Source organism: Sinocyclocheilus anshuiensis, unplaced genomic scaffold (genome assembly GCF_001515605.1).
Source record: "Sinocyclocheilus anshuiensis isolate Anshui unplaced genomic scaffold, SAMN03320099.WGS_v1.1 scaffold879, whole genome shotgun sequence".
NCBI classification, from domain to species: domain Eukaryota; kingdom Metazoa; phylum Chordata; class Actinopteri; order Cypriniformes; family Cyprinidae; genus Sinocyclocheilus; species Sinocyclocheilus anshuiensis.
This window is the reverse complement of record NW_015546063.1, coordinates 244,606-269,661: the sequence shown is the minus strand read 5'-3', so window position 1 is coordinate 269,661 and position 25,056 is coordinate 244,606. Positions and strand designations below refer to the sequence as shown.

The window sequence follows — 25,056 nt, the reverse complement described above, 5'->3', positions numbered from 1 at the left end:
GGAGCCGATGCTCAACGGGAGCTCACATCGTTGGAACGGGTCAGCCCTACCGGCCGATGGGGGAGGAGCAGCGTGCATTGTGTAGCCCTACCAGGAGGGCCCGAGTTGCCTCGAGTGGAATAGCTCGCGGTGTCGGCGTACGGGCCCTACTGGCTGACAGGCCCCTGCTAATCAGTGGGCAGAGGGCAAAATGGCTGACCGAGAGGGCCCATGAAGCCTCCGACTGGAGATCAAGACTCAGGACAACGGACGTGTGGGGCAATTTCCAATCACGCTGTGTGAAATGAGTTCTGACTGAAACACATCGGCGATGACCTACAGCCAATGAGAGACCAAGATACAGGGCAGCGGGAAGTTCGGGGAGGAGTTATAAACGTAGTTTGTGGACCAGTGTTGCCAAATCTGCAATTGCCACCGGTTGTTTTTTATGTCAGCAGGTTGAAGTGACCCCAATAACGTAATATTTAGGCCCTGGAATGTGAAGTTTTGAGTAGTAATTAGGCGGGTTTTGTAGCGAAAACCTGGCAACACTGCACCAGACAGAGCTGTCGGCGATTCTATTGTAAAGTCATGCAGTGTGTAACCTCCTGTCGTCGTTCCATCGTGCAGTGTGAACACAGCAACAACTGAATGCTACCCCAGATAGTCGTTCAGTGTGAAACCAACAGTGATGCGATGTCTTTGAAAATTGTGCAGTGTGAACTCGGCATTAAATAAACTTTAAAGAGCTACTTTTGTGTAAAAATGTTCTGCTAGGTAGTTTTTTTTCCCATTTGATCCATCCATAGTAATTGAGACTGTTTATTTCAATTTGATTGAGTATCTGGGATTTTGAACGCTTTTCATACCTTTTCAATCTTCACTTCCTGACTTATAATGTTGTTGAGGGAACATATTTGAATGTGGCAGTAAATTGTGATGGGTAGACATTGGGTTTCTCTCTTGGTACACATGTCATCCTCTGACATCTGGCTCCTCTCGCTCATCCACATGTGTTTCTTCCCAGCATGTATAGGGAATACTTTGGATTAAAAGTGTTGCGACTCATTTGTGAAGACAATCATCTATGATGGCAGTGAGATTAACTGATTTTTTCCCCCAGCCGGTTGGATTTAAAGGATAGGCCTAATTGTAATGTTATGTTGCTTGAGCTTTTGCCATGAGATATCACATTCAGTGTGAGCTATTAGAGTATGCATGATTCAGGGTTAAAGTTCAGGATGCAGGTTGGGTTTAGGGTGTTGATTTGGGTTTAGAACAGGTGTTGGCTTTAATTTTAGACCTCGGTTCGATCAGGTTCAACACACAGGCCAAGGTTAAGTCAGGAACTGACAGGTGGGGGGCATGTGGCTGAATAGGGTTTGCGGTTTAGGTTACAGGCCCATGTTTAAGGTATCAGTGTGGTCCTCTGGTGGGTTCTGCGGACCCCAGATCCTTAACCACATCTTAGCCCCAAAATGTCTGGTGACGTCACAGGACTCAGCTGGAAAACATTGAGAAATGACATTATGAGTGGCCCCACCCTTTTAGTCACACACACAAACAGAGACTGTCAGAAATATCCCCTCCTACCTCCTTCCTGTCTAATGAATGGCTTGTTTTAAGATATGTTTTAAGAAGGCCAGTTTGAGTTTTTCCACCACCACACACCGTCTAACCAGACCTGTCCTACAGACACAGACTCACCGCTTGTCTCTTTAGTTTCCCCTTTGCTTAATTATTATAATTTAATTATTATAATTTCAATGTCAGCAGCTGTTACCAAAAGATAAACTAAAAGGTTGTTCTCATTCAAATATTTTTAACATCAGACACTTTTGCACTTATGCACTTTTAAATAATAGTACTTTTAGTACTTTTGAGCAGAGGTGTAAAGTATTGGAGTAAATGTAATTAGTTACTGTACTTGAGTATCTTTTTGGATACTTTGTAGCTGTACTGAGTATCAAAGATATTAGCAACTTTTACTCTCTACTTCACTAAAATTTTGAATGAGTATCTGAACTCTTTACTCCACTTCATTTGAAATGAGTGTTGCAGTTACACATTACATTTTGCATGGACCTAGCTTTTCTGCAGCAGTTTATTTCTGCTACAAAAGACGTGATACTGCCTATTACAGGTCACTGAAAGTACTGCATCTTGTGCGTTTTGCCCTTACTCACCCAAACTTTTCAACAAGGCTACTTTATGTGAATGCGAGTTCCTTAGCAAGTATTTGTGAATCACAGGTGTTTTATATATGAGATGAGGACATAACTGCAGCCGGCAAGGAGGCCCAAACCAGCACATCCACTGCATACCTGATTGCTCTCCTAACAAATCAACTCTTTCTTGTTTTTGTTTCATGCTCTCTGTGCCTTGCCCTGGACTTTTATGTCACTTCCTGTCTCCCGTGGTGTTTGTTGGTTTTTGGCTTATTGTTTGTTCTAGTTTTTCCATTAAATACCTGCACATAGATCCTTGCCTCGGCCTGTTTTCCCTAGCTTCTCCACAACATTACAGTTTTTCACTGGCATGTCTCTTTGACTAGTGCATTTTTCGAGCCTATATTTAGTATAAGTAAAATACTTAAGTACTGTTAAAATCAGATATTCTAAGCCTTTTACTCAAGTTGTTTTGGAATTGGTGACTTGTAACGTGTAGTGGAGTAATTTTCACTGTAAGGTATCTGTACTTTTACTCAAGTATGGTTTTTAGGTACTCTTTACACCTCTGCTTTTGAGTAATGTTTACATGTCCATGTCAAAGCTTTTAGTGTTTCTCAGGGAGGGCATGGGCAATGCCGAATGATGTATTCATATTCAGATGGCAATGTTACAATATCCTCCCAAACCCCAAATAACATCCTAGTTCCATCCTGTTCCTTTGATGTACTTTGTGAAAACTGTCTTAATTATTATAAACAGAGCTAAGGAAATGGGTTGCGGGCTGAACTTGAAGAGAGGACATAGAGTCTTAAGTAACTACTTTGTCCCTTGCGTAATTAACACATGAACACATTCAGCTCCAAAGAAAGAAAAGACTCAGTTTTAATGAAAGTTTATGACAATCCAACACAGAACAGGATACACACAGTTACGAATAAAAACAGCTGTGTCAAATTAAATTAACTAATGATTAATCTCTTTTTGTCTTCTCATGGTGCAGGTCCGTGTGTGTAAGTCTCTGTATCTCTGCAATGTTCTCCTGCCGCTCTCTCCTGGTTCTGCTGCTCAGTGTCTGCAGCCTGACTGCTCCCTCACTGGCTCTGCCCTTTGAGCAGAGAGGATTCTGGGACTTTGCTATGGATGGAGAAGTGGGAGATCTGACAACGGTAATGATGAGAGATGAAGAGGGTTCAGCTGTAGAGGAGCTGCCACCAGATGTGTCCTTATGCCCCTTTGGATGCCATTGTCAGCTCAATGTGGTGCAATGCTCAGACCTAAGTGAGTATCTATCTATCTGTCTATCTATCTATCTATCTATCTATCTATCTATCTATCTATCTATCTATCTATCATCACTTTCAGAATGATTTTTCCAGCTCATGAACGATAAAAACATTGACAGCCAATCAAAATCCAGCTTGAAGATTTAAAGCAGCAGATGACAAAACAGTAACAGGCTTAAAATAAAAGGAAGGGTATGGTCTGTTGATGTGGACACTAATATAGTCAGTGTTACAGTTATTTATCTTCTAATATATATCTAATATATAATGTTATATTGTTCTTAGTGTGAATGGGCCAATAATCATTAAACATATTTACATGAACTGTACAATAAATCATCAAATCTTTAAATTGTTTCAATTCCTTATTAAAAGCACCTTATAGAGACTGTTTAATAACAGCCCACATCCAAACAGGCAAAAACAGTCGTTTATGAACATGTGTTTGTTGTAGTTCTGTCTCTAGGAAAACTGGGGTCTGAATGGGAAACAATGAAAAATGCCTGTGTTTTCCATTGAACTGTAGGAGTGGTTCTGTGTTGTTTTTATGACACACACAGGATGTTTTACAGGAAGACAGTCTGAGAGAGATAGACAGGGAAAGTGAGAAGGAATGTGAGAGGGAGAAAGAGAAGTGATGAAGATTTAGAAGTCTTTGACGAGTATTTATTTGTTTCAGAAGGTCGGCAATAGTCTTGGGTGATGTCTTGTCAACAGTACATCCACAAAAGTGGTAATTTGGGCCTAAAAAAATTATTGAGGGTTTTGACAGGGACCACTTAATTTCATTGTGATTTCTTCTAGATGCTCTTATTTTCTTTTCCACGGATAGGGAATAACAGACCTACAGTCAAAGAGGAAACTTTACTGTTAACTGAACTGATTGGTTTAACCATTTACCCTCACCTTGTAGGAACATGTTGTCATTCAAGTGAATGTTATGCTTCTCAGTGATCACTCAGTTCACTCAAATCTAAATACATAAACTGTGGATTGACAAACATGTACAAGAATTATATAAACACAAAACAAACAAACCAACCACCATGCATGTGTGCACCCATAAAGCAGATGGCGGAGCTTGCCTTTTTATTATGTGGGAAAGTGAGAAGGCCTGGGTTAGATGCAAGCTCCAGAAATTGGATAAAGCCTGACAAATTTTCCCAGTTTGTGTATTTTTTTTCTTCATGGCACCAACAGCACCCACTGAAGCTCCGCTGTAACCCTATAGTCATACTTACGGATACACACGCTCTTTCTTTCTCCAGCCAATTTTGCCAAAGCTATGATCCTCATAGAACATTTACAGCCATTGAAGCAACAAGAACTTTAGGAATTTTGAGCTTATTATTTTAATTATATGTATTCCTTTTTATTTTGTGCATGTCTGACTGTGTTTGCATATGTGCATGAATGCTTTATGCCATGTGTTTTGGTCTTTGCAAGTGTTTTTGTTTTCGCAAATGTCATTGCATCTTTGTTTATGCTTGTGGATTAGATATAAAAATCGAAAAATACAGCCCTCGCTTTAGGCGGTTCTTTCTACGCTTCCTCCCACTGTGATGAAGGTTTGCTTGTAATACATTGATCAGTCCACTGCACTCTTTTATTTTCTTTCGTATCTGGACGTTATTCTGCCATGTAGGCTGTAATTGAATTGATGGTGATGTTTATTCAAATCAGATGTTTATAATTGTGTATAAATTTAGGTGGTTATGTGCCTTCATCATAAAATATGTTCCTATTAGGGGGTATATATGTGTGCAGAGCTGTGGTTTGGGGGCTGCGATGTGCTGGGCTCTGGGGTTTGGCATTGTGTTTGTCAGCGGTCGGCTGGTCACTGAGCACTTGTTGGTTTGAGTGGCAGGTGGGCAGATGGCTTGGAAGAAGAACTATTGTAAAAGGAAAACAGGAAAGATCTTTTCTCATAGTACATTGGCTTAAAATGGCTTGAACTCAAGATATTCTATGGGATCATTTATTTTGTGTACAAGAACCTCATAAATGATTACTATTCTTAGAAATCAAGTTTTAAAATAATATGTAATGCTCATATGTGATGTTCTGCTATTATTGTGCAATATTTTACTGCCCTTGGACCCAAAAGCAGTTCTGTTGGTTAATCAAACTGTTAATGGGCGCTCTCTTCAGTGCCTGATTGTTCTAGTTCTAATTCTAGTATTCTTAATATTATTTGCTAACATAAAATAACATAAAACAAATGTAAAGACTGCATCATTTACACTATTGTTTATTTGTTTAAAAATGCAGTAAAAACTATAATGTTGTGAAATATTATTACAATTTAAAATAAGTGTTTTCTATTTGAATTTTAAAATAATTGTTTTTTATTTAATTTATTTTAAAATGCAATTTATTCCTATGATGCAAAGCTGAATTTTCAGCAGCCATTACTCCAGTCTTCAGTGTCACATGATCCTTCAGAAATCATTCTAATATGTTGATTTGATATGTTATTTTGACTCTTATTATTATCAATATGTTATTTTAACTCTTATTATTATCAATGTTGAAAATGGTTGTGCTGCTTAATATTTTTGTCGAAACCATGATACTTTTTTCCCAGGATTCTTTAATAAATAGAAAGTTTAAAAGAACAGCATTTATTTGACATACTGTAGAAATATTTTGTAACATTAAACATGTCTTTACTGCCACTTTTGTTAAATTTAATGCATCCTTGCTGAATAAAAGTGTAGTTTCATTAAAATGTTTTTTTTAATGGTAGCGTAAACGTGCTGTTTACCATGTTCTACACTGTGTAAGACTGATATCACAGCATGCTGATGTGTTCCCTACAAAAAGTATGCGGCACGTCAAGAAACCGGACACCTGGGATGAAAGTTTGTGTTCAGTGTACATTGCGAATGTAAATCGCCACACGTTCACTTTATGATGACATTTTCAAAAATATAAATTCCAAACAAAAAATACTAAGCTAATGTGATGATGGCAGTTCCCTAGATCTGAATAAAGAGTATATTAAACACTACGACATACAGAAACACAAAAGTCTTCTTTGTGGAAAAGCTTGAGTTGATTAAGGTATCCAGAAGATGTTTTTTTACTAATAAAAACAAGTCAAAATGATTTTCTGTGGTAAATGACTGCAGGCCACATATCATTATATTTCTTTGATATGCTTAATATCTCATTGATTTTACTTTTCGCTCCTGCTGGAAGCTAGATGGCTTGGCAGTTGTGGTTCTTAAGAACATTATAAATGGCTGGAGGGGAACAGAGGTTGAACCCAACCCAGTATAAATTATTGGGCTCTGCTGGAAATCATCATGAATCATTGGCCTGATTTAGAATCTTGGACACTTCACTGTTAAAACAGACACAATGCTAGATTTGTGCTTTGATGTGGTCCTGCTGGAGTTTTGTGATGTGGTCCATGTGTGGCAAAAGAACCTAAATGATTTTCAAAGTGCACGCTTAAAGTGGTGGCAGAACATCGTCAGGTCACTCTAATATAAAGATACACTAATGCAAATATAAACCTGACACTGAATTGAAAATGCCCAATAAGAACACAGTTGGCCACAATAACTGGGTTATATCGAACTAAACATCTTGTCAAAGACATGCTGTAATTGTTAAGATTTTTAATTGTGTTCACTATTTAATTCTGTTATTTTGATGTCGAATAAGAAGCCCTGTCATGGGGAAATCCAGACCAGATGGTGAGCTAATGGTCTCTCTGTACAGACGTTTGTATACAGATCTGTATGCTCTATATCCTACAAGCTTTAAATTAGCTGTAAACATTTTGTCTTCATGTTTAGGTTTGACTGCAGTGCCCAAGGAAATTCCCAGAGACACCAAACTCCTGGACCTACAGAACAACCGCATCACAGAACTGAAGGAGAATGACTTCAAAGGACTTACAAACCTCTATGTAAGACACTGATACTGATCAAAGAAATGAGAACTAGAGAGGGTGAAGGTCAAGCAATAAATTCTACTCATCGTTAATAATGAGATAAGTGAGAAAAATGAAGATAGATGAGGCTGAATATAAAATAAAGTGCAAATTGTTGCAAAAACCTTTTGGCTTATTGGTGTTCCTCAAAACACTAACATATTATTCAAATTGAAAAGTTCATAATACTGTAAATTTATGGATGGTTTCTTGTGCTGTTCACTGATGTGTGCCAGTCTCACAGCTTGATTTTTTTATTCGCCGTTGGCTGATGCAGCCCATCAAGCTCCATATTAGCTAAAAATGTCACTATTTACTTTAATGCTGTAGATTTAGATTGAATATTTGCATTTTAACATTAATATTTAAGATGTTTATTTTACATAAGAAACAACAAGACAAGCATGTTTTGGCTAGCTCCTGAAAAATTGGTCTGTCGTTCGCAGCACACGTTACTTTATGTTTGGCACTCTGTGCAAAACAGCCTGACAGGATGTTCAAACAGTTCAAGTCTGAAGAAGAATGCTCCTGTAGTTCGGGAAACACACACCAGTGCCAAACTGAATGTTTTAGTTCCCTTCTTAGAACTCATATTATCCCCAATATTTATCCCTAATATTTACTCAGCCTCTCTCACCAAACACAATATTTGACATGGCCTGTAAAACAAAAAAAACCAAGACATTAAATCATAATATCATTTATAAGTCATTTGATTTTGTGTAAATATTTAATGCTCATGGTCAAGCTGTTATTAATCATGTCTTCATGACTTTCCATGAACCAAATGCTAACGTCTTCCTGCCTCCCGCCAGGCTCTGTCACTGGTCAACAACAAGATCTCCAAAGTCCACCCGCGAGCCTTCACACCCCTCCTACGCTTAAAAAAGCTTTATTTTTCCCGTAACCTCCTGACAGTGGTACCCAAGAACCTTCCCCCATCCCTGGTGGAGCTGCGCATTCATGAGAACCGTATTAAGAAGGTTGCAGAAGGAACGTTCTCTGGTCTGGGCAGCATGAACTGCATTGGTTTGTATGAACGCTCGCCATTATGTGGTATAGAGGTTACAGTCTGACCAAACCATTTCCTTTTTTAGATGGAGCCTGCTGGTTTTTGTGATGGGATATTCTGTCTGATGTTGAATGCTTCTTATAGAGATGGGCGGAAACCCTATTCAGAACAGCGGCTTTGAGCCTGGCGCTTTTAAAGGCCTGAAACTCAACTACCTGCGCATCTCTGAGTCCAAACTCACTGGAATACCAAAAGGTGATTCTTTATAATATTCATAAAAGTCATTAAAGTGTGAACACTTGTCAAATGATAGGATCGTATTTATTTTCAAAAAGAACATTTGGGTAATACGGTTACTCTGTGCAGTTTCTCACTTGAACGAGCTTTAGGAATATCCTTGGTCATAAATCACAATTTGCATGAGTTTTAATGTGTGGTGCTACTTCCAATTATATAATGAGGAATGTTCCTCTCCTCCCAGACCTCCCTGACAGTCTTCATGAGCTCCACTTGGACAATAACCAGATCCAAGCCATCGAACTGGAGGACCTGAGCCGCTATAAACACCTGTACAGGTGAAGCCACTCATGACTCCCCTGCACTCCCAACACACAACATGGCTTTTCCTTGCCATAAAGCAACACCGCCACCTGGTGTATGAAATTTTAATGATGTGGGGGGGACAAAATGATAATCATAAGTTCATTTTGTAGAGACTAAATCATAGGTGATTATAGACCCTATGTTTGCCATCTTAGGCTCCTGACAATCTATTATTCTGTGAAATCACTTTATTTTTACTGAAAACAGTGGCAGTTATTTCACCCGGAGTCAAGTATTATCCTTTAAATTTCACAAAAATTGCCAGTTTAATTTGAGTAATCTCAGAAGTGTTGTAAACTAAAACTATTGTGCTGACAAAGGCTTGCAAGGAAACAATATTTTTAAATAAAATAAAAAAATAGATGTTTGCAAAAATCTAAATTGAAACCATAAGTGTGCATTATAACAAACTAAAAACAAATAATACTACAGAGAAAGTTTTTTTTTTTTTTGTACATTTTTTTTTTATAGTAAATTCTAGATGGTCTGGTATAGAGTTTAGTAGAGTTGGGGTACTTGGACGTGGACTCGGACGTGTTGCATGAAAGATAAAAAAATAAGTAACAACATAGTTAAGTTAACAAGACATTAATAAACGTCTCCCAACTCAATTGGTTAATGTCTTGGACTCGAAAAAGTGAACTCGGATCAAATACTAGTAACTAGAGAGAGTGGGATTGTTTTATGTATACAACCTGCCCCTATTTGATGACGATTGGTCTGAAATCACAATAATAAACCAGTGTTCAGCAGTCAAGTTAAGCCATGAAACAATGCAAAGACAACACAAAACAAATAATTATCATATGGTCAGTCCAAATGACCTCAAACTAAATTTGTAACTATATTTAAAAGATTATATACCATGAATTTGCTAACTTTGGCAAATCCAGTGACTAGTTGTTCTGCTGCATGGCCCATCTGACGGTACTGAATCATAGATGTCCTAGAGATGCCAGAGTGATGGCAGTTACAAATTTACTGCTAAATGTACCCACAATGGCACATTTCATTGTCAGCAAGTACTGGAGCTGTTTTAATATAAATTTGACAAATGATTTTTTAATGATTTAGTTGGTATCATTTTTATTTATTTATTTCTTTATTTATTATTTTATTTTGTACACAATTTGTAAGTTATATGGGAAGAAAACATCAAGGAATTTAAATTAAAAAAAAATTCATTATGCATCATTAAAGCAAACTTAAACTAAACTGAAATTAAAAAGACATAAAATAACCCTGATATTGGGCTAACACTTGCAAATCCAGAAAAATCCTGCCTATAGTGCAGCTTGTCCTGCCCAGTGCCTGTTCACAGTGTTTCCAATCTATTGTGTTTCCACCTCACTAGATGTCTGTCACAATGTGTGCAGCCCATCTATTGTCTATTGCTTATTCATTGTTTGCCAGATTGGGTCTGGGTTTCAACCACATCCGGATGATTGAGAACGGCAGCCTATCATATGTGCCTAATCTCAGGGAGCTGCATTTGGAAAACAACCGGCTGACCCGCGTCCCCATGGGTCTGCCAGACATGAAGTACCTGCAGGTGTGAGATATCAAACTGATGAACAAAAAGTGTCCCATTCACACAAGCACAATCATTGATTTTTGCTTCTTTTTCAGGTGGTCTACCTTCATTCCAACAACGTAAGTCGAGTGGATGTTAATGACTTCTGCCCTCGAGATTTCGGCATGAAGAGGAGCTTCTATAATGGCATTAGCCTCTATGGCAACCCGGTTAACTACTGGGAGGTACAGCCTGCCACCTTTCGCTGCATTGGTGACCGATTGGCCATTCAGTTCGGAAACTATAAGAAATAGAGAATGGATGAAAAGAGAGATTTGGGGACAAATACCAATGCTGGAATTGAAACAGAACAGAAGACACTTGGAGAAAGTGGGCCAAAATGGTGTCAACAAACAGTGTTTGCAAATAATTCTTATTATATATCTTTGGATGTATTCGTTTATGAATTTTAAAGTTAACACCAAGGATGCTAACTATAATGATAAAGATATAGTTTTAAAAATGAAATGAAATTTAAAGAATAAAATGAAAAGAATAGCACAGTCCAAACCACAACTATAACGAAAACGGCACAGAGGAACATTATTTTTGGAATCACTATCATACCGATTGATGACAGCCAATCAGAATCAACATTATAAAGAGATCAAGCATTTAAAGGGGCAGACAACAAAACTGCAGCATGCTTTTAATGAACAGAACGTTATTGTCTGTCGGTGTGGATGCTAATATAGTTATCGTTATCTTTATAGTCATCATATAGTTGATGTGAACTGACCTGAACGAGAAAAGGAAGGAGCAATAAAAATAAGTAATGGAAAATTCAAAAAGAAACTTGTGGATTTTGATCTCTTACAACTGGCTCTATTTACAAAACCATAATAACGGTCATTGTTTCGTAAGTGTTTTACAGTGAATTCTTACCATGATCAGTTCACTTTTTAAGGGCTCTTTGTTTGCTTGACACTTTTAGAACAGTATTATTGATATGTACTGTTATATTGCTATTATTTTATATTAGTTTATGTTTTATTATTAATAGTGAAGTTTGGATGGGATGTTGAAATGGGAAGGTTGAATCTAGATGTTAAATTCATGGTGCTTATAATAAGTGTATCTGTGTTATTTGTAAAAATTTTAGCTTTCATTTTTCTCCTTTTTTGCCTTGCGTCCTTGCTTCAGAGGTCTTATTGTTGTGGGAGTACTTTAGGGCAATGGAGGAACTTTACACAGACACAATATAATTATGTTGTCGAGTTTCATTCAGCCAAATGCCTCATGTTCTTACCCAGCCCTTTTGGGTTCAAGGCTGATTCAGAAAAGGATTGTAATGTTATGTTGTTTTGCACAGTTTCTCTATAAATTCCAAATCTTTTCTTTGTAGCGTGTTGTTTTTCTCATGTTTTCTTTGGCAGTGACCCTGCATGCATTTAGGCTACTGTGCCGCACGCTACTGCATGTTCCAGTAAAATATCTTTCAGCTTGACTTCAGGAGCAGAAGTGGCGTACCATCATGTTTTGAAAGCTGTGACTAATAAAACTTGAGTTAACACGAGTTTGATGGGTTCAGTGAACATTTGCAGTGCTCTTCTTGTTAAACATGTGTCCTCCTTTCTCAATAAAGCCAAATATTGACTGATTGCATTATCAAGCACAATGTCAATGGGTCATTCTACTTGTCGCAAACCATGTCAGAGAAATTCCACATTTTATACATAAAAATAAAACATAAAATTATTAAAACATCGTGGGAGATGTATTTATGTATCCGAGTACTTGTTGTATGATTAAGTTACTGAATATACACTATATGGACAAAAGTATTGGGACACACCTCATAATTACTGAATTCAGGTGTTTCAATCAGACCCACTGCCGCATGTATAAAAACAAGGAGCTAGCCAAGAAGGCTGCATTTACAAACATTTGTGAAAAATTTGCAGTAAGTCAGTTCATTAAAATTAATAATACAGTTCATGAAATTTCATCCCTTTTAGATATTCCATGGCCAACTGTTGGTGGTATTATTGGAAATTGGAAGCATCAGGAATAGCAGCAACTCAGTCACAAAGCAGAAGACCACATAAAGTCACAGTTCCAAACTTCCCCTGACATTATTGTCAACACAAAAAACTGTGTGGCGGCGGGAACCTCATGGATGGAATGGAATTCCATGGCTGAGCAGCTGTACGCAAGCCTTCACATCACCCAAGTATAATGGCAAGCATTGGATTGAGCGGTGTAAAGCACATGCCACTATAGACTCTGGAGCAGTGGAAACCTGTTCTGTGAGAATCACGCCTCTCTGTTTGGTAGTCTGATGGGCGAGTCTGGGTTTGGCAGATGCCAGGAGAATGTTACCTGCCTGACTGCACTGTGCTAAATGTAAAGTTTGGTGGAGGAGGGATAATGGTATGGGGTTGGGCTAGGTCCGTTATTTCCAGTAAAGGGAAATGCTGCAGCATGCCAAAACATTTTGGACAATGATATTCTTCCAACTTTGTGGGAAAAGCCCTTTTCTATTCCAGCATGACTGTGCCCCAGTGCACAAAGCAAGGTCCACAAAGACATTGTTGGATGAGTTTGGTGTGGAACCAATGGAACATCTTTCGAATGAACTGGAACAGAGATTGTGAGTCAGGTCTTCTTGTCAAACATCTGTACCTGATCTCACAGATGCTTTACTGGATGAGTGGTCAAAAATTCCAACAGGAGCACTCCAAAATCTTGTGGAAAGCCTTCCCAGAAGAGTGGAAGCTGTTGTAGCTGTAAAGGGGGGTTCAGTTCTGTTTATTCAGAATTGAATCCACCTTCTGATTACAAGTCTCTCTAAGGGACACAGGTATTGGGACACACCCAATTAGGCCACATCTGCTCAATATGTGTTTAGAACGTGATGTCTTTATAAAGTCCCTGATGGTGTAATGATCAGGTGTCTCAATACTTTTGTCCATTTATTGTAGATTACATTTTTTAATACCAACAGCAGATCATGAAAACCTGTATGATCTGCATCCACACTGGACAATTTGAATACATCAATTTTTGTTGACACTGTCATTTGACACTGAAAGTAGGCTATTGCTTACTCTGTCAAAATCTTTAGGCTATTCAAAGTCCAAATTATTGTTTTGGTACCCAGATCTGTTTATTAATTAAAATAATTTGCTATCTAAAAGATAGGTCTATATAGTCTCTGTTGAATAGGTAATAAACTAGTCAAGAACTATTTTTGTGCATTTTCTCAGCTAAAAAAAAATTATTGGATCCAAAGTCCAAATTACTGTTTTGGTACTAAGAAGATATTAATATTAATTAAAATAATTTGAACGAGCTATCTGAAATAACTACTCAATTAAAGAGGTTCTAATATTATTGTGCATTTTCTCAGCTGGTTTGTAACCATTTCAGCAGAACCTCAGCTCTTATGAAAACATTTGTAGTAAACGCATTTGATTGTTTTGTTAAACACAAACAGTTTCACAGACGTCATAATTCACGTTATCAAATCACAATATAATTCTCAATAAAAATGCGGACGATGGCATTGTAACCACTTAGATGTAATCCACATGATTACACGTCGTGTCCCATTTTCATCACCTTAATTTCGCTTTATAAGCCTGTATCGTCATCACAAGATCATCTGGTGTATGAAACCGCCTCTAGCATTAAACCTGTCTTGTTTTCTCACTAGAAGGCAGCACTGTGATTTTTAACACAAGTATCTTAGGGCTTTTATTGTAACAGCGTCAAAGAATGCCCGTCGATAGCGGGTCACCGCATCAAACATGTCTGTCTGCAGGTCTCTGCCATGAGCGTCTGACGCACTCAGGAAGCGTTTCACCACAGCGTTCCGCGACGCGCTCAATGCGACTGCGGATATTAAACACTGTTTCGGGCGCCATAGAGGAATGATTATCCACAATCCAGTGATTAATATTAAATAAAGGCCTAGTTATCGACTGATGGATCCTGATTTGAAGCGTCGCTGTGGTCCGGGCGAGTCAGAGGAAACGCTTGACCTGAAGTGTTGCAAAATGTCTGTTATATTGACGATTATTTCACAATAATTGCTCTGTGCCTGTCGTCGCTGCATGCATGGTTGCTTAAATACATTTCCGTTTTATCGTAACGCAAAAGACGAGCTGGTTTGTAAATAAGCAGGAGATCTTGTTAATCAGTCCAGAACTATCTGTCTCCTCAAGGTGCACAATGATTTGTGATGGACAGGATGAAGAGGACAGTGCTCTCTCACACCCTTGTGTTTATGACCAGTCAGCACTGGTAGGCTACTCATGTTGAATTCATTATTCGTTATTAATTGATAAAAGGCTCATTCCTGTTGTGCAGCACATTTTCCTATCTACATGTCTTAATATAATAGCATACTGTACTCACAGTTTTTAAACAATGAGATAATAGTTGTCACAAAATCTAAATGAGTGAATTTCTAGTTTAGTTTGAGTTTATGTTGCCTTTTTTGAAATGTCTGAGTATTCAAAAAAACATTTTTTAATGTAATTTATTAATGCAATGAAAGATTACAGGTATTTCTATTTTCTTTAATCAAAAATGTTTCAAACTAACTATCAGTTTCATTAGTTTCTCCATCAGTTTTATTAGTTTTATTGATAGTCGTGTAATTTCTCTCTAACGAATCATAGCCAGTTCCTAAATGACATCACATTAATAACAACCACACAAACATAAGCAAGTATTAGCTATGGATTTAATGAATTCTGTGATGTTTTTGTGGTATGTCGTAGATGGTTTGTTGTACTTTGAGGCATTCTATTCTGTTAGATACAATTATAGATATTTTACACAATATATGATAATATCAGAATTTCAAAAGATTGTTAAAAATATCAAAACTATCTTTAAATTGACAGTCTAATGTAAAGTAACTCAAAATCCTTCTCTGAATTATGTATTTCCGTCCTGATTTCCAATCTGGAAATTCAATTATTTCTTTTTTATTTTATTTTATTTTATTCCTTTTCTTTTTTTTATTGTAGTCAAGCATTTTTTTTGCAGTCATGCATTTTTTATTTGTAATCAAGCATATTTAATACATATTATTTTATTTTTAAAGTACTGTACTGTGTAACAGGAGTGACCCAAAAAGTGTGTGGTCTTTGCTGATTTAATCCGAGATCTGGCATTGATCCCGGGCACACTGGCACTTTAAAGTTCTCCTTTGTAGTTTGATGTGATGGATCTGTCACTATTGATTTTTGTGTTCCTCTGTTTTTCCAGTGACTCCCACACATGCCATAGATGTCCTTCCCTTAGCTCACTGAGCTAACTTTATTTCTCCTCATCACCCCTGTTATCCTTCCACTCTTCCCTCTCTCATGCCTCTTGCTCTGTCTTCACTCTGTCTCTCTTCTCTTATCTGTCCCTTGTCCATCTCCTTTGATTTTCCCGTCCTCCCTTCCTCTGTCACTCCTGCTCTTTGTTGGATGTGATAATGGTGTGCTGCGGTCAAGCGCTGGACTCCCCCTGCACTCTGGCTCTGTTGGTGGGCTTCCAGTTCGCGTTTGTCCTCTACTTCTCCCTGGGAGGCTTTCGTGGCCTAGTGTCTGTATTGGTTCATTCCACTGAGCCTGAGATAGACTACTCTCGACCACATGACGTCTACACCAACCTCACATCTCTGCTGCTCCACCATCCAGGACCCAGTGGACCAGAACAGCAGCTCAGGGACTGTGTGCTGCCCTCTCCACTGCTGGGTAGATATAAATCCACACTGAAGTGCTTAAAACATTGATCATTGGATTTGTTCATTTATTTTGTCTCATTGTCTATTTTTGAATGAAATGTACCAAAAACCCGTTAATGAGTTTAGTCCACCTAAAAAAATGAAGACTTTGTCATCAATTACTTCATATGCACTTTTATCTTTCCAACCCTGTGTTACTTACTTTCTCCTGTGGATCACAAAAAAATATATTTTGTAGAATGTACTGGCAGCTGTTTCCATGCAGTTACAATGAAAGCAGACTACGTGTCTTTTAAAGTACATTAAAATAAAATAAATTATTTTAAAATACTATACTCACAGTTTTTAAACATGGGGATAATGTTAGTTGTCTTTTCACAAAATCAAAATGAAGTGAACATAGGAGTAAGTTTTAAATCATGTTTTTATTTTGGTTTTGCCATTTTTGGCATTTCCGAGTGTGCTGTGTACAAAATGCAGTTTATTAAGAAATATTTAAGGTATTTCTTATTATTTTTTCAATCAAAGTGAAAATGTTTCAACATTAAAAAATGATGCCAGCTTTTTTGCAGTTGTTTATGACCTTAAAACCCCTAAAAACTAAAATCAGTTATTTTAAATGCTGCAACTTTAGACATCACAATATTATTATATACTGATAATATTGACATTATTTTTTACTACATTTTAAAACATGAATTACAGTTTTTAATGTATATCAGTTTGCCCATTTAAACAGTGATTTATTAATTTCCATTTGTATGTTTCAGTTATTAAATTGATTACTTCATTTTATTTTTAACTGTCACTCAGTATATATAGTTTTTCACTCCATAAAAGATTACATTTAACAGTGATATTAATTTTTTAGTGTTTTAAAGATTAAAGATTTAACATTTTAAAAATGAATACAGCAATTAAATATCTAGTCTTGACCAATACAATAATAAAAACAAATTCTCTGATATTGTGCAATAACTGATATGGTCCAATATATTGTACATGCCTACTCAGAAATTCTCCACAAAAAAGAATAAAATCATACAGGTTTGGAACAAAATAATGGTGATTAAATAATGACAGAATTAACAATTTTAGGTAAACAATTCCTTTAATTTGGTGTTGTAGAACAGATTTTATACAACAAGTTAGGGCTGCACGACAAATCGAAATGGAATCGAGATCGCGATTCGACAGAAGCTGCGATTGTCATGCGTATCTTTCAGTGAAGCACGGTTCTGTGATCAGCAGTAAATCGCCATCCAAAGGCCAGAGGGCGCTCTCGTGCTGAAACTCCAAATACGCCTAGCAGAAGAAACCCAGAAAATGCCTATTGCTGCAGCTGAATAAACAGAAGATTTAACTGCTTTCATTGATTCAGCGTGACTAATAAACACGACTACGGCAATATACGGTTTACGGAGTTCTTATTATTATAATTTTCATTCATATAAAGTATATTTATAATGCAGTGCCTTTATCACTGCTTAAATACTATGAAATATGTTGCGTGCCTTATTCTGTGTAAGAAGCCACATCATCTCACAGAAGGATTTATTTCAAACACTCGACTGACATTATGAAGTGAGTTTGGAGTAAAAATATGTTATTAAATGTGGTATTTTCACATGCTTTCAGATGGAGCAGCATTTACTACACAGAGCCGTAGTTCACTGAGAAGCTATGCAAACAGCTGTCATTATCGCGAACGATTTCTTCGATTTCATAATCGCGCAATAAAATCGTCCTGCTGATTACAGAACCGGCTTTACTATCAAAATGCGCATGACAATCGCATTCGATTAATTGTGCAGCCCTACAACAAGTGCATGTGTGCTCTCCTCCTGCTGTCTGCCAGTGGGTCCTGTTTCTGTCCACCTCTCCTCACCCCCTTCCCTGGAGAAGATAAAAGAGAAGAACCCCTTGGTGACCTTAGGGGGTCATTACCGCCCGCCAGACTGTGAGCCATGGCACCACACAGCCATCGTGGTCCCCTACCGGAACCGCCAGACCCACCTCCGCGCCCTCCTCTACCATCTGCACCCCTTTTTGCAGCGGCAGCAGGTCCACTACGGCATTTACATTGTGCACCAGGTCTCTTGTTCATTGTTATGCTGACATTTGTCATATCTATTGTATGGGGGAAAAAAATCCTAGCAGTTATTAGAGGAAGTAGCTGGGACAAAGGGTAAACATAGCTCATAGCTTATTGTCAAGCTATATTAGTGTTCTATTCTTGCCGAAGAATGCATTTGTGTACACTTGATTTGCTCATAGTCTGTGTTATCAGTCAGGGAACTCCACCTTTAACCGAGCGAAGTTGCTGAATGTTGGAGTGCGGGAGGCGCTGAAAGAGGAGGGCTGGAGCTGCATTTTCCTGCATGACGTCGACCTGCTTCCTGAAAATGACCACAATACCTACACCTGCCACCCCCAGTACCCTACACACCTCTCTGTAGCTATGGACAAGTTCAGATACAGGTACCCTACCCAGGATTTAATGTTTTAACAAAGCTTTTCTCTAATTTTATCTTAATGAACAGGGGTGCAATTTTTGTTTGCACTCTTATGTTTGTAGTCATAGTAGTATAGACACTTCAATAATATTAGTTTTAATATTATGTTATTATAACAATAATAATTTTTATATTACAGTATTATAATATAATAATTAAACAAATGGTGTGTAGTTGAACAATGTCAAGGTTAGATGCCAGTATACACTACCGTTAAAATGTTTAGGGTTGGTAAGGTTTTTCTAATGTCTTTGAAAAAAGTCCCTAATGCCAAGGCTGCATTTATTTGATCAAAAATACTAACCCGATCTCATGAAAGTGCGTATAAATAGTACGCCAAATAAAAACGAAAACTCGTGGTATTGATACGCAAAAATGGACTTTGGACTTACGCGATGGGTAGGTTTAGGGTTGTGGGTAGATGCGTATATCATATGTACGCGAAACCTGCGTATCATATGCACGCCAACAAATTTCGTATCATATGCACGCGAAAACTGCGTATTATATGGGCGCCAGACACATGCGTATCATATGCACGCCAAAGTCCATATTTGCGTATCAATACCACGAGTTTTCGTTTTTATTTGGCGTACTATTAATATGCATTTTCATGAGACTGGGCTCAAAATACAGTAAAAATAGTAATATTATCAGTACTATCATAATATAATATAATATTGTCAGACTCCTGAGTTCGTCTCCCTTGGTTCCTGAAAATAAAGTCTTGGTAAAGTCTTCTCCAGCGTCTCCTTGTTCCTCGTGTGTGTGCATCGTGACAAATATACAATATTATAATATTACAAAATAATGATTTATATTTGAATATATTTTAAAATGTAATTTATTCCTATAATGGCAAAGCTACATTTTCAGCATCCACTTCAGTGTAAATACTTTATATTTTACTTTATATGTGATTCATTTTTTTTCAGGATTCATTGATGAATAGAAGTTTCAATAGAATGCCAATTATTTGTAACATTAAAATGCGTTTACTGTCACTTTTGTTCAATTTAACGCATTCTTGCAGAATGAAAGTATTAATTTCTTTAAAAAAAAAAAACTCGCAGACCCCAAACTTTTCAATGGTAGTTATGAAAAGTTATGTATATAAATATTTTAAAATGAATTGGTGGTCAACATTTCAGTTGAATTCTACACACTTTAATTCAAAACAGGCAAAAAGAAACAAAGAAAAGAACAATTGTTCATTTAACAGCAGTTTTTACTTTTTGAAGAATTTGATAGATCTTATAAAACTTCTAGAAACAAAAAGTTCATCCTCTTCACGCATGGTAAAATAGGTGATGTAGTTCATTCATTATTAGTGCTGACACAGTTGTACCCAGTAACTCATGGCTCTGGTCCTCTAAATTGACATCCAGGTCTGCACATCTCGGGTCACAGAGTCTGCATTTCTGTACTCTGCAGCCACAATGTCCACTTAGATATAAACATTCACTGAGAACAACAAAATTGCAGAGAAATCAACCCATATATTCAGTGCACCAAGGCTGAGGACAACATCAGATCCTCTCTGTGATGAGTCCACTGAAGGCTGTAAAGCATTCAGACACGACTCAGAGAGTTAGTCCTTGGGTAGAAATACAGAGAAAATTATGAAGAAAGATACATAGCAGCAATGGATTAAATTGAGTAAAAAGACAGTGTTACAAAAGAGTTCTATTTCAAGTAAATTCTGCTCTTTTAAACCATCTGTTCATTATTTATTCTGTATCATGATCATGAAAAAATGTATCATGGTTTCCACAAGAAACATTGATAATAATAAGAACAGAGCACCAAATCAGCATATTAGAATGATTTCTGAAGGATCATGTGACATTGAAGACTGAAAAAAAGCTTTACCATCATACAAAGTCAATCATATTTTAAAATATATTATAAATCAGTTATATAAAATTGTTCACAATATTACTATTTGTGCTGTATTTGTTGATCAAATAAATGCAGCCTTGTTGAGCATGAGAGATTTCTTACAAAAACATAAAAAGATCTTTCCAAACCCAAACTTTTGAACAGTCATGTTCAAAATACAGTAATAGTCTTTATACAGCTCAACAAACACACATCAGTTGCTTTTCCTATCCTTTTTTTCCAGATTTATTCAAAGAACACATTAAAATACAGTGAAACCACACTTTTAAGGATTTACACATGATCTATGGTTGTCACATGATGTCATCATGTTGCATGTTAAATTTCTGAAACATAATAAAACTTTATTTACTTATTATTTTTTGTCCAAGTTTGTGTAAAAACCCATTAACATTTGGCTGCCTTTTTAAAAAATGATTCAAGAAAAAGATGAATATATTATGATTTGCACCCAGTTTTCTGTTGTATACTGCACATTTTGCCAATTGTAGCAGGTCATATGGATAGAAAAAATGTGCATACTATACAGTGCACATACTATATACTTCAGAAATATTAGTGTGGTAGTGTTCTGAAAATAGTTATGACACAAATTTAAACAGCATTCTTTGTTAATTTATAAGGGGCCCTGGTTTTCTATCCATTCGTACAGATTGCTGTACTGCTGTAATTCAGAGGTACAGATGAACATTAAACTGCAGGGGAAGCTGTGACACTTCAGATGGAATGAGTGATGAAGGATAGTAGAGACAGATGACCTTATTCCTCTGTGCCTCACCAAATCACTGCTCTGACTCCTTTGCAGGCTTCCATACTCGCAGTACTTCGGAGGGGTGTCTGCTGTAACCCCAGAGCAGTACCTCAAGATGAACGGCTTTCCGAACCAGTATTGGGGCTGGGGAGGAGAGGACGATGACATCGCAGCTCGGTGAGGATGGCAGCATTTTTATACTGCGTTTGCGTGAGTTATTTCAGCATAATGGAATGTAGTAGAGATCAAAGTAACTGGCACGTCTACATGAGAAATGCATCCTGTTAAGCATTTGTGTTGCACGTCTGTCATCTCTCCATCACCATTTTGTTTTCAGTTCACGTTTGCATTGGTCTCTTGCCATAATTCTCATTTTCACTGCATCCGTCTATCCCTCATGCCCTCCCTCGCATTGCCACAGGAGGGACCAGTAAGTACATGCATGAATCACTAGATTGGACTCAAGGCTTCCAACTATTTAGGTGTCAGTACACTTCAGTAATTACTGCCCTTTTATTCAATAATACATTCAAGTAATTTTATTTCTGTGACAATAAGAAACATGCTGTAGAGGATTAAAAGTTGTTGAAGCCTTGAAACCAGAATGAGTCAGGTGTAGTAGATTATTAGTAGTGTTGAGGATTTGAATCACATTTTCTTTATGGTTAGTTCTCTCTTAAGTGTCTTTGGCATGAATAGGATTGAGCATCATGAGGAATCTAATGAATCTGTTTCTGATTCCTCATTAGCAGTTCCGTTAATGATTCTTTTAGAGCTTTTGAGGAATGTGTATTTGAAAAAATCCATGATGAGATCATTTTAATAATAAATACATTTCAAAATTCTGGAAAAACTTTTTACTGACTTTTCTTTTACTGTCTTTTGTATAGGCGGCATATATTCAAAACAATAATTGGCCTAACTGTGTATTAAATAACAGTGCTAAAACTAAAATGTGGCATATGTCATTCCGCTATTATTTTGATAAAATACTGACAAAACCCATAGTGTGCATGCTTAACTACACTTTGTCACATGTAACTACATTAAATCTCATAAGCCTTAAGTGCAACATTGTGAGTTGTGCTTGTGTTATATTCACAAAAAAAAAGGTTCATACGTTGATGAATTAGACTACACTGGTAGCACTATATGTGTTTGATTCATGCTTATATTATTCATTTGTTGGTAAATTGGACTGGTTGAGGTATATGTATTTGATTCAGTAAATGATTCATAATGGAATCATTTGGTGGAGACCAAAATAATTCATAATGGAATCATTTGGTCAAGAGTCAATGGACTACACTGGTCATGCTGAAAAGTTTTGATTCACTACAAAAATCTGGCTCATAAGATTCGTTCGTTCAGTAACCTAACTATATATATGTATATATATTGTTTTTACATCTGTTTTCACACTATAGATTCAGTAGTAGTGCATACTCTTAGTATACACAGACTCTTTGTCAAAATGTTTTAGTACACATTCATGAACCATTAATGGACCATTAATGTAATTGGCTATTTTGAATAAGAGCTAAGTCGCAAACTGCTCAACATCTTTGACAAAGCAGAACCTCTGAGTCTATCAGTGTTTTTTCTTTTCTTTCTTGCTGTTTAATATTCTTGCATGGTTTGATTTCACAATGAGCGATTTTTCAGGGTACAGATCAAATCTAGTCCCAGACGAAAAGTATTTTTGGAGATAATCCAGGACCCAGCTTTATGTGTTTTGGGAAAACTGACATTGCATGTATTCTTGGAGAACATTTTGAAGGGCGTATCAGCTCATGGTGATTTGCAAACCTGGCTGTCGCATAATTAGCCATCAGTAGCCTTGCCTGACTCAGATGACTCAGATGGCTGAACCAGAGGCAAGAACACAAAGTTTTAAGTATTTAAAAGCTGGATTAGACTCTCCAACTTTAGATGAACCTTTTGAGGATTTTCAGTTGTGGTTAGAACCTTTTTACATAAAAATTCTCAACAACAGTAGTTTTTTAGCTAGTTCACATCCATCTGACCCACCTTGCGGACTCTACTGGAAATAGTTTTCCTGCTGTGCTTTGTGCCGCTCTTTCTTTTGTCTCTGTCCGTTTGATACTTCATACCATCCTTCTTCAGGGTTTTTTTTCTTCTTATATGTTACTGTTTCTACTTGCCTTGTGGTTTTGTCTTTAGAGTCCGTCTCTCTGGGATGAAGATAATGCGCCCGCCTTTGGCCATTGGTCATTATAAGATGATCAAACATAAAGGAGATCAGGGTAATGAGCAGAACCCGAGAAGGTGATGTCACTTGGCAAAATATATTATAAACTTAGTGTTGGTACTAGGGTTGAAAAGGGACAGAAAATTTCTGGTAAATTTCCAGAAACTTTCCATGTGTTTTGGGGGGAAACTTTCAGAAAATTTTGGAAGGTTTCTGGAAATTTTCCACCCTTTTGCAACCCTAGTTGGTACAATCTTAAAAATAATGGTTCCAAATGGGGGTTTTCACCGCGATGCCATAGGAGAGTCATTCTGGGTTCCCCAAAGAACCTTTAAATGAACAGTTCTTAAAAGAATCATTATTTTTATTGGTGTGAAGAACATTTTAATCTAAAGAACCTTATTCCACTGTAAGAGGCTTTTGTCCATCAAAAAGGTTCTATGGATGTTAAAAGTATGGAACCATAGATGGCAATAAAGAACCTTTATTTTTAAGAGTGTATGGATAGATAAGTTTAGTATTTAATCCATTTGTTCAGTCTGTTTATTGAGTCAGTTCCTCTTCATGAATTTGTTCTTGTAGGTTTGACTTGCTGAAGCGCACAAGGCTGAACTGGCACTCAGATGGACTGAACTCACTGACTTATGAGCTCCTATCCAAAGAGTTGGAGCCATTGTACACTAATTTGTCTGTCAACATTGGGGATGATCCACACCGTCCCCCTGTGAAGGCTCCACCTCGGAAGTCAGAGCCTCAACCCGCTCCATCTAATAAAACGAAGACTGAAAAAGTGGGTGCGGTCATCAATCATAATGCTACAAAAGTGGAGCCCACCCACTTGAAGGCCAATAATGAAAGTTCAAATGTTGGTCAAAAAGCTCCTTTGAACCAGAAGGTGGGATGATACTGATAATGGAGTATCCACAGACAATTCACAGTTATTAATGGATAGTGGAGGGAAAACCAGTTTGCTCTTGTTTTATATCGTAAAGCATTGCTACTCTTGGCAAATAAGTTCACTCCACTGAAAGTTGACTGAAACTGTTCGGCCACCTCTGAATGTTGTTCAGCTGCTGATATGGTGACATTTGCACAAGTCTGGAATCATATGCTGAAGATCTCGTTTTGCTGTAGGAGTCGTATCAGAGTGGGCCGAGTTGTAAACCCTCTCGAAAGTGACCAGTCGACGTACCTGTGCAAGTCCTGTGTGTTTGTGAGCTGATTTGCTGCCAGCTGCTGTACTTCACCCCACTGTGTGGGTCTGTTTTTCTGTGCCTTTTCTTGCCCTTGAACCAGTCTCTTATCAACATGCCATGACTCAGTCAAAAAACATTATTACTGCACACCACTGTTATTAATACTACAGTTGAATGCTCATTCCACGTTTATCTGTTTTTCTCTTCTTTTAATATCTAATCA

The 25,056-nt window shown here is 37.3% G+C and overlaps 2 protein-coding genes across 5 annotated transcripts in view; both read left to right on the top strand.

The window, feature by feature from the left end:
• The window catches only part of LOC107699588 (biglycan-like), a 24,197-nt gene extending 11,891 nt beyond the window's left edge, over nt 1-12,306 (top strand). For both annotated transcript variants that reach the window (XM_016500894.1, XM_016500893.1), the window contains exons 2-8: nt 3,151-3,428; nt 7,243-7,355; nt 8,195-8,408; nt 8,536-8,646; nt 8,873-8,966; nt 10,408-10,546; nt 10,624-12,306. In XM_016500894.1, coding sequence (XP_016356380.1) covers nt 3,182-3,428; nt 7,243-7,355; nt 8,195-8,408; nt 8,536-8,646; nt 8,873-8,966; nt 10,408-10,546; nt 10,624-10,821 — 1,116 coding nt within the window. In that variant the 5' untranslated portion in view covers nt 3,151-3,181 and the 3' untranslated portion in view covers nt 10,822-12,306. The remainder of the gene's footprint in view (nt 1-3,150; nt 3,429-7,242; nt 7,356-8,194; nt 8,409-8,535; nt 8,647-8,872; nt 8,967-10,407; nt 10,547-10,623) is intronic.
• A 1,791-nt stretch (nt 12,307-14,097) lies between these two features.
• LOC107699583 (beta-1,4-galactosyltransferase 3-like) lies at nt 14,098-24,717 on the top strand. Of its 3 annotated transcripts, XM_016500888.1 has the most exons (9): nt 14,101-14,252; nt 14,334-14,570; nt 14,737-14,815; nt 15,791-16,266; nt 18,115-18,350; nt 18,547-18,737; nt 21,480-21,602; nt 23,610-23,714; nt 24,220-24,717. In XM_016500888.1, the coding sequence occupies exons 4-9, from the start codon at nt 16,005-16,007 to the stop codon at nt 24,539-24,541; spliced, it is 1,239 nt and encodes a 412-aa protein (XP_016356374.1). In that variant the 5' UTR covers nt 14,101-14,252; nt 14,334-14,570; nt 14,737-14,815; nt 15,791-16,004; the 3' UTR covers nt 24,542-24,717. The 3 variants fall into 3 exon arrangements, with proteins under 3 accessions (XP_016356375.1, XP_016356374.1, XP_016356373.1); XM_016500889.1 differs by having other exon boundaries at nt 14,098-14,570; nt 18,115-18,320; XM_016500887.1 differs by having other exon boundaries at nt 14,101-14,570.
• Nucleotides 24,718-25,056: the final 339 nt, after the last annotated feature.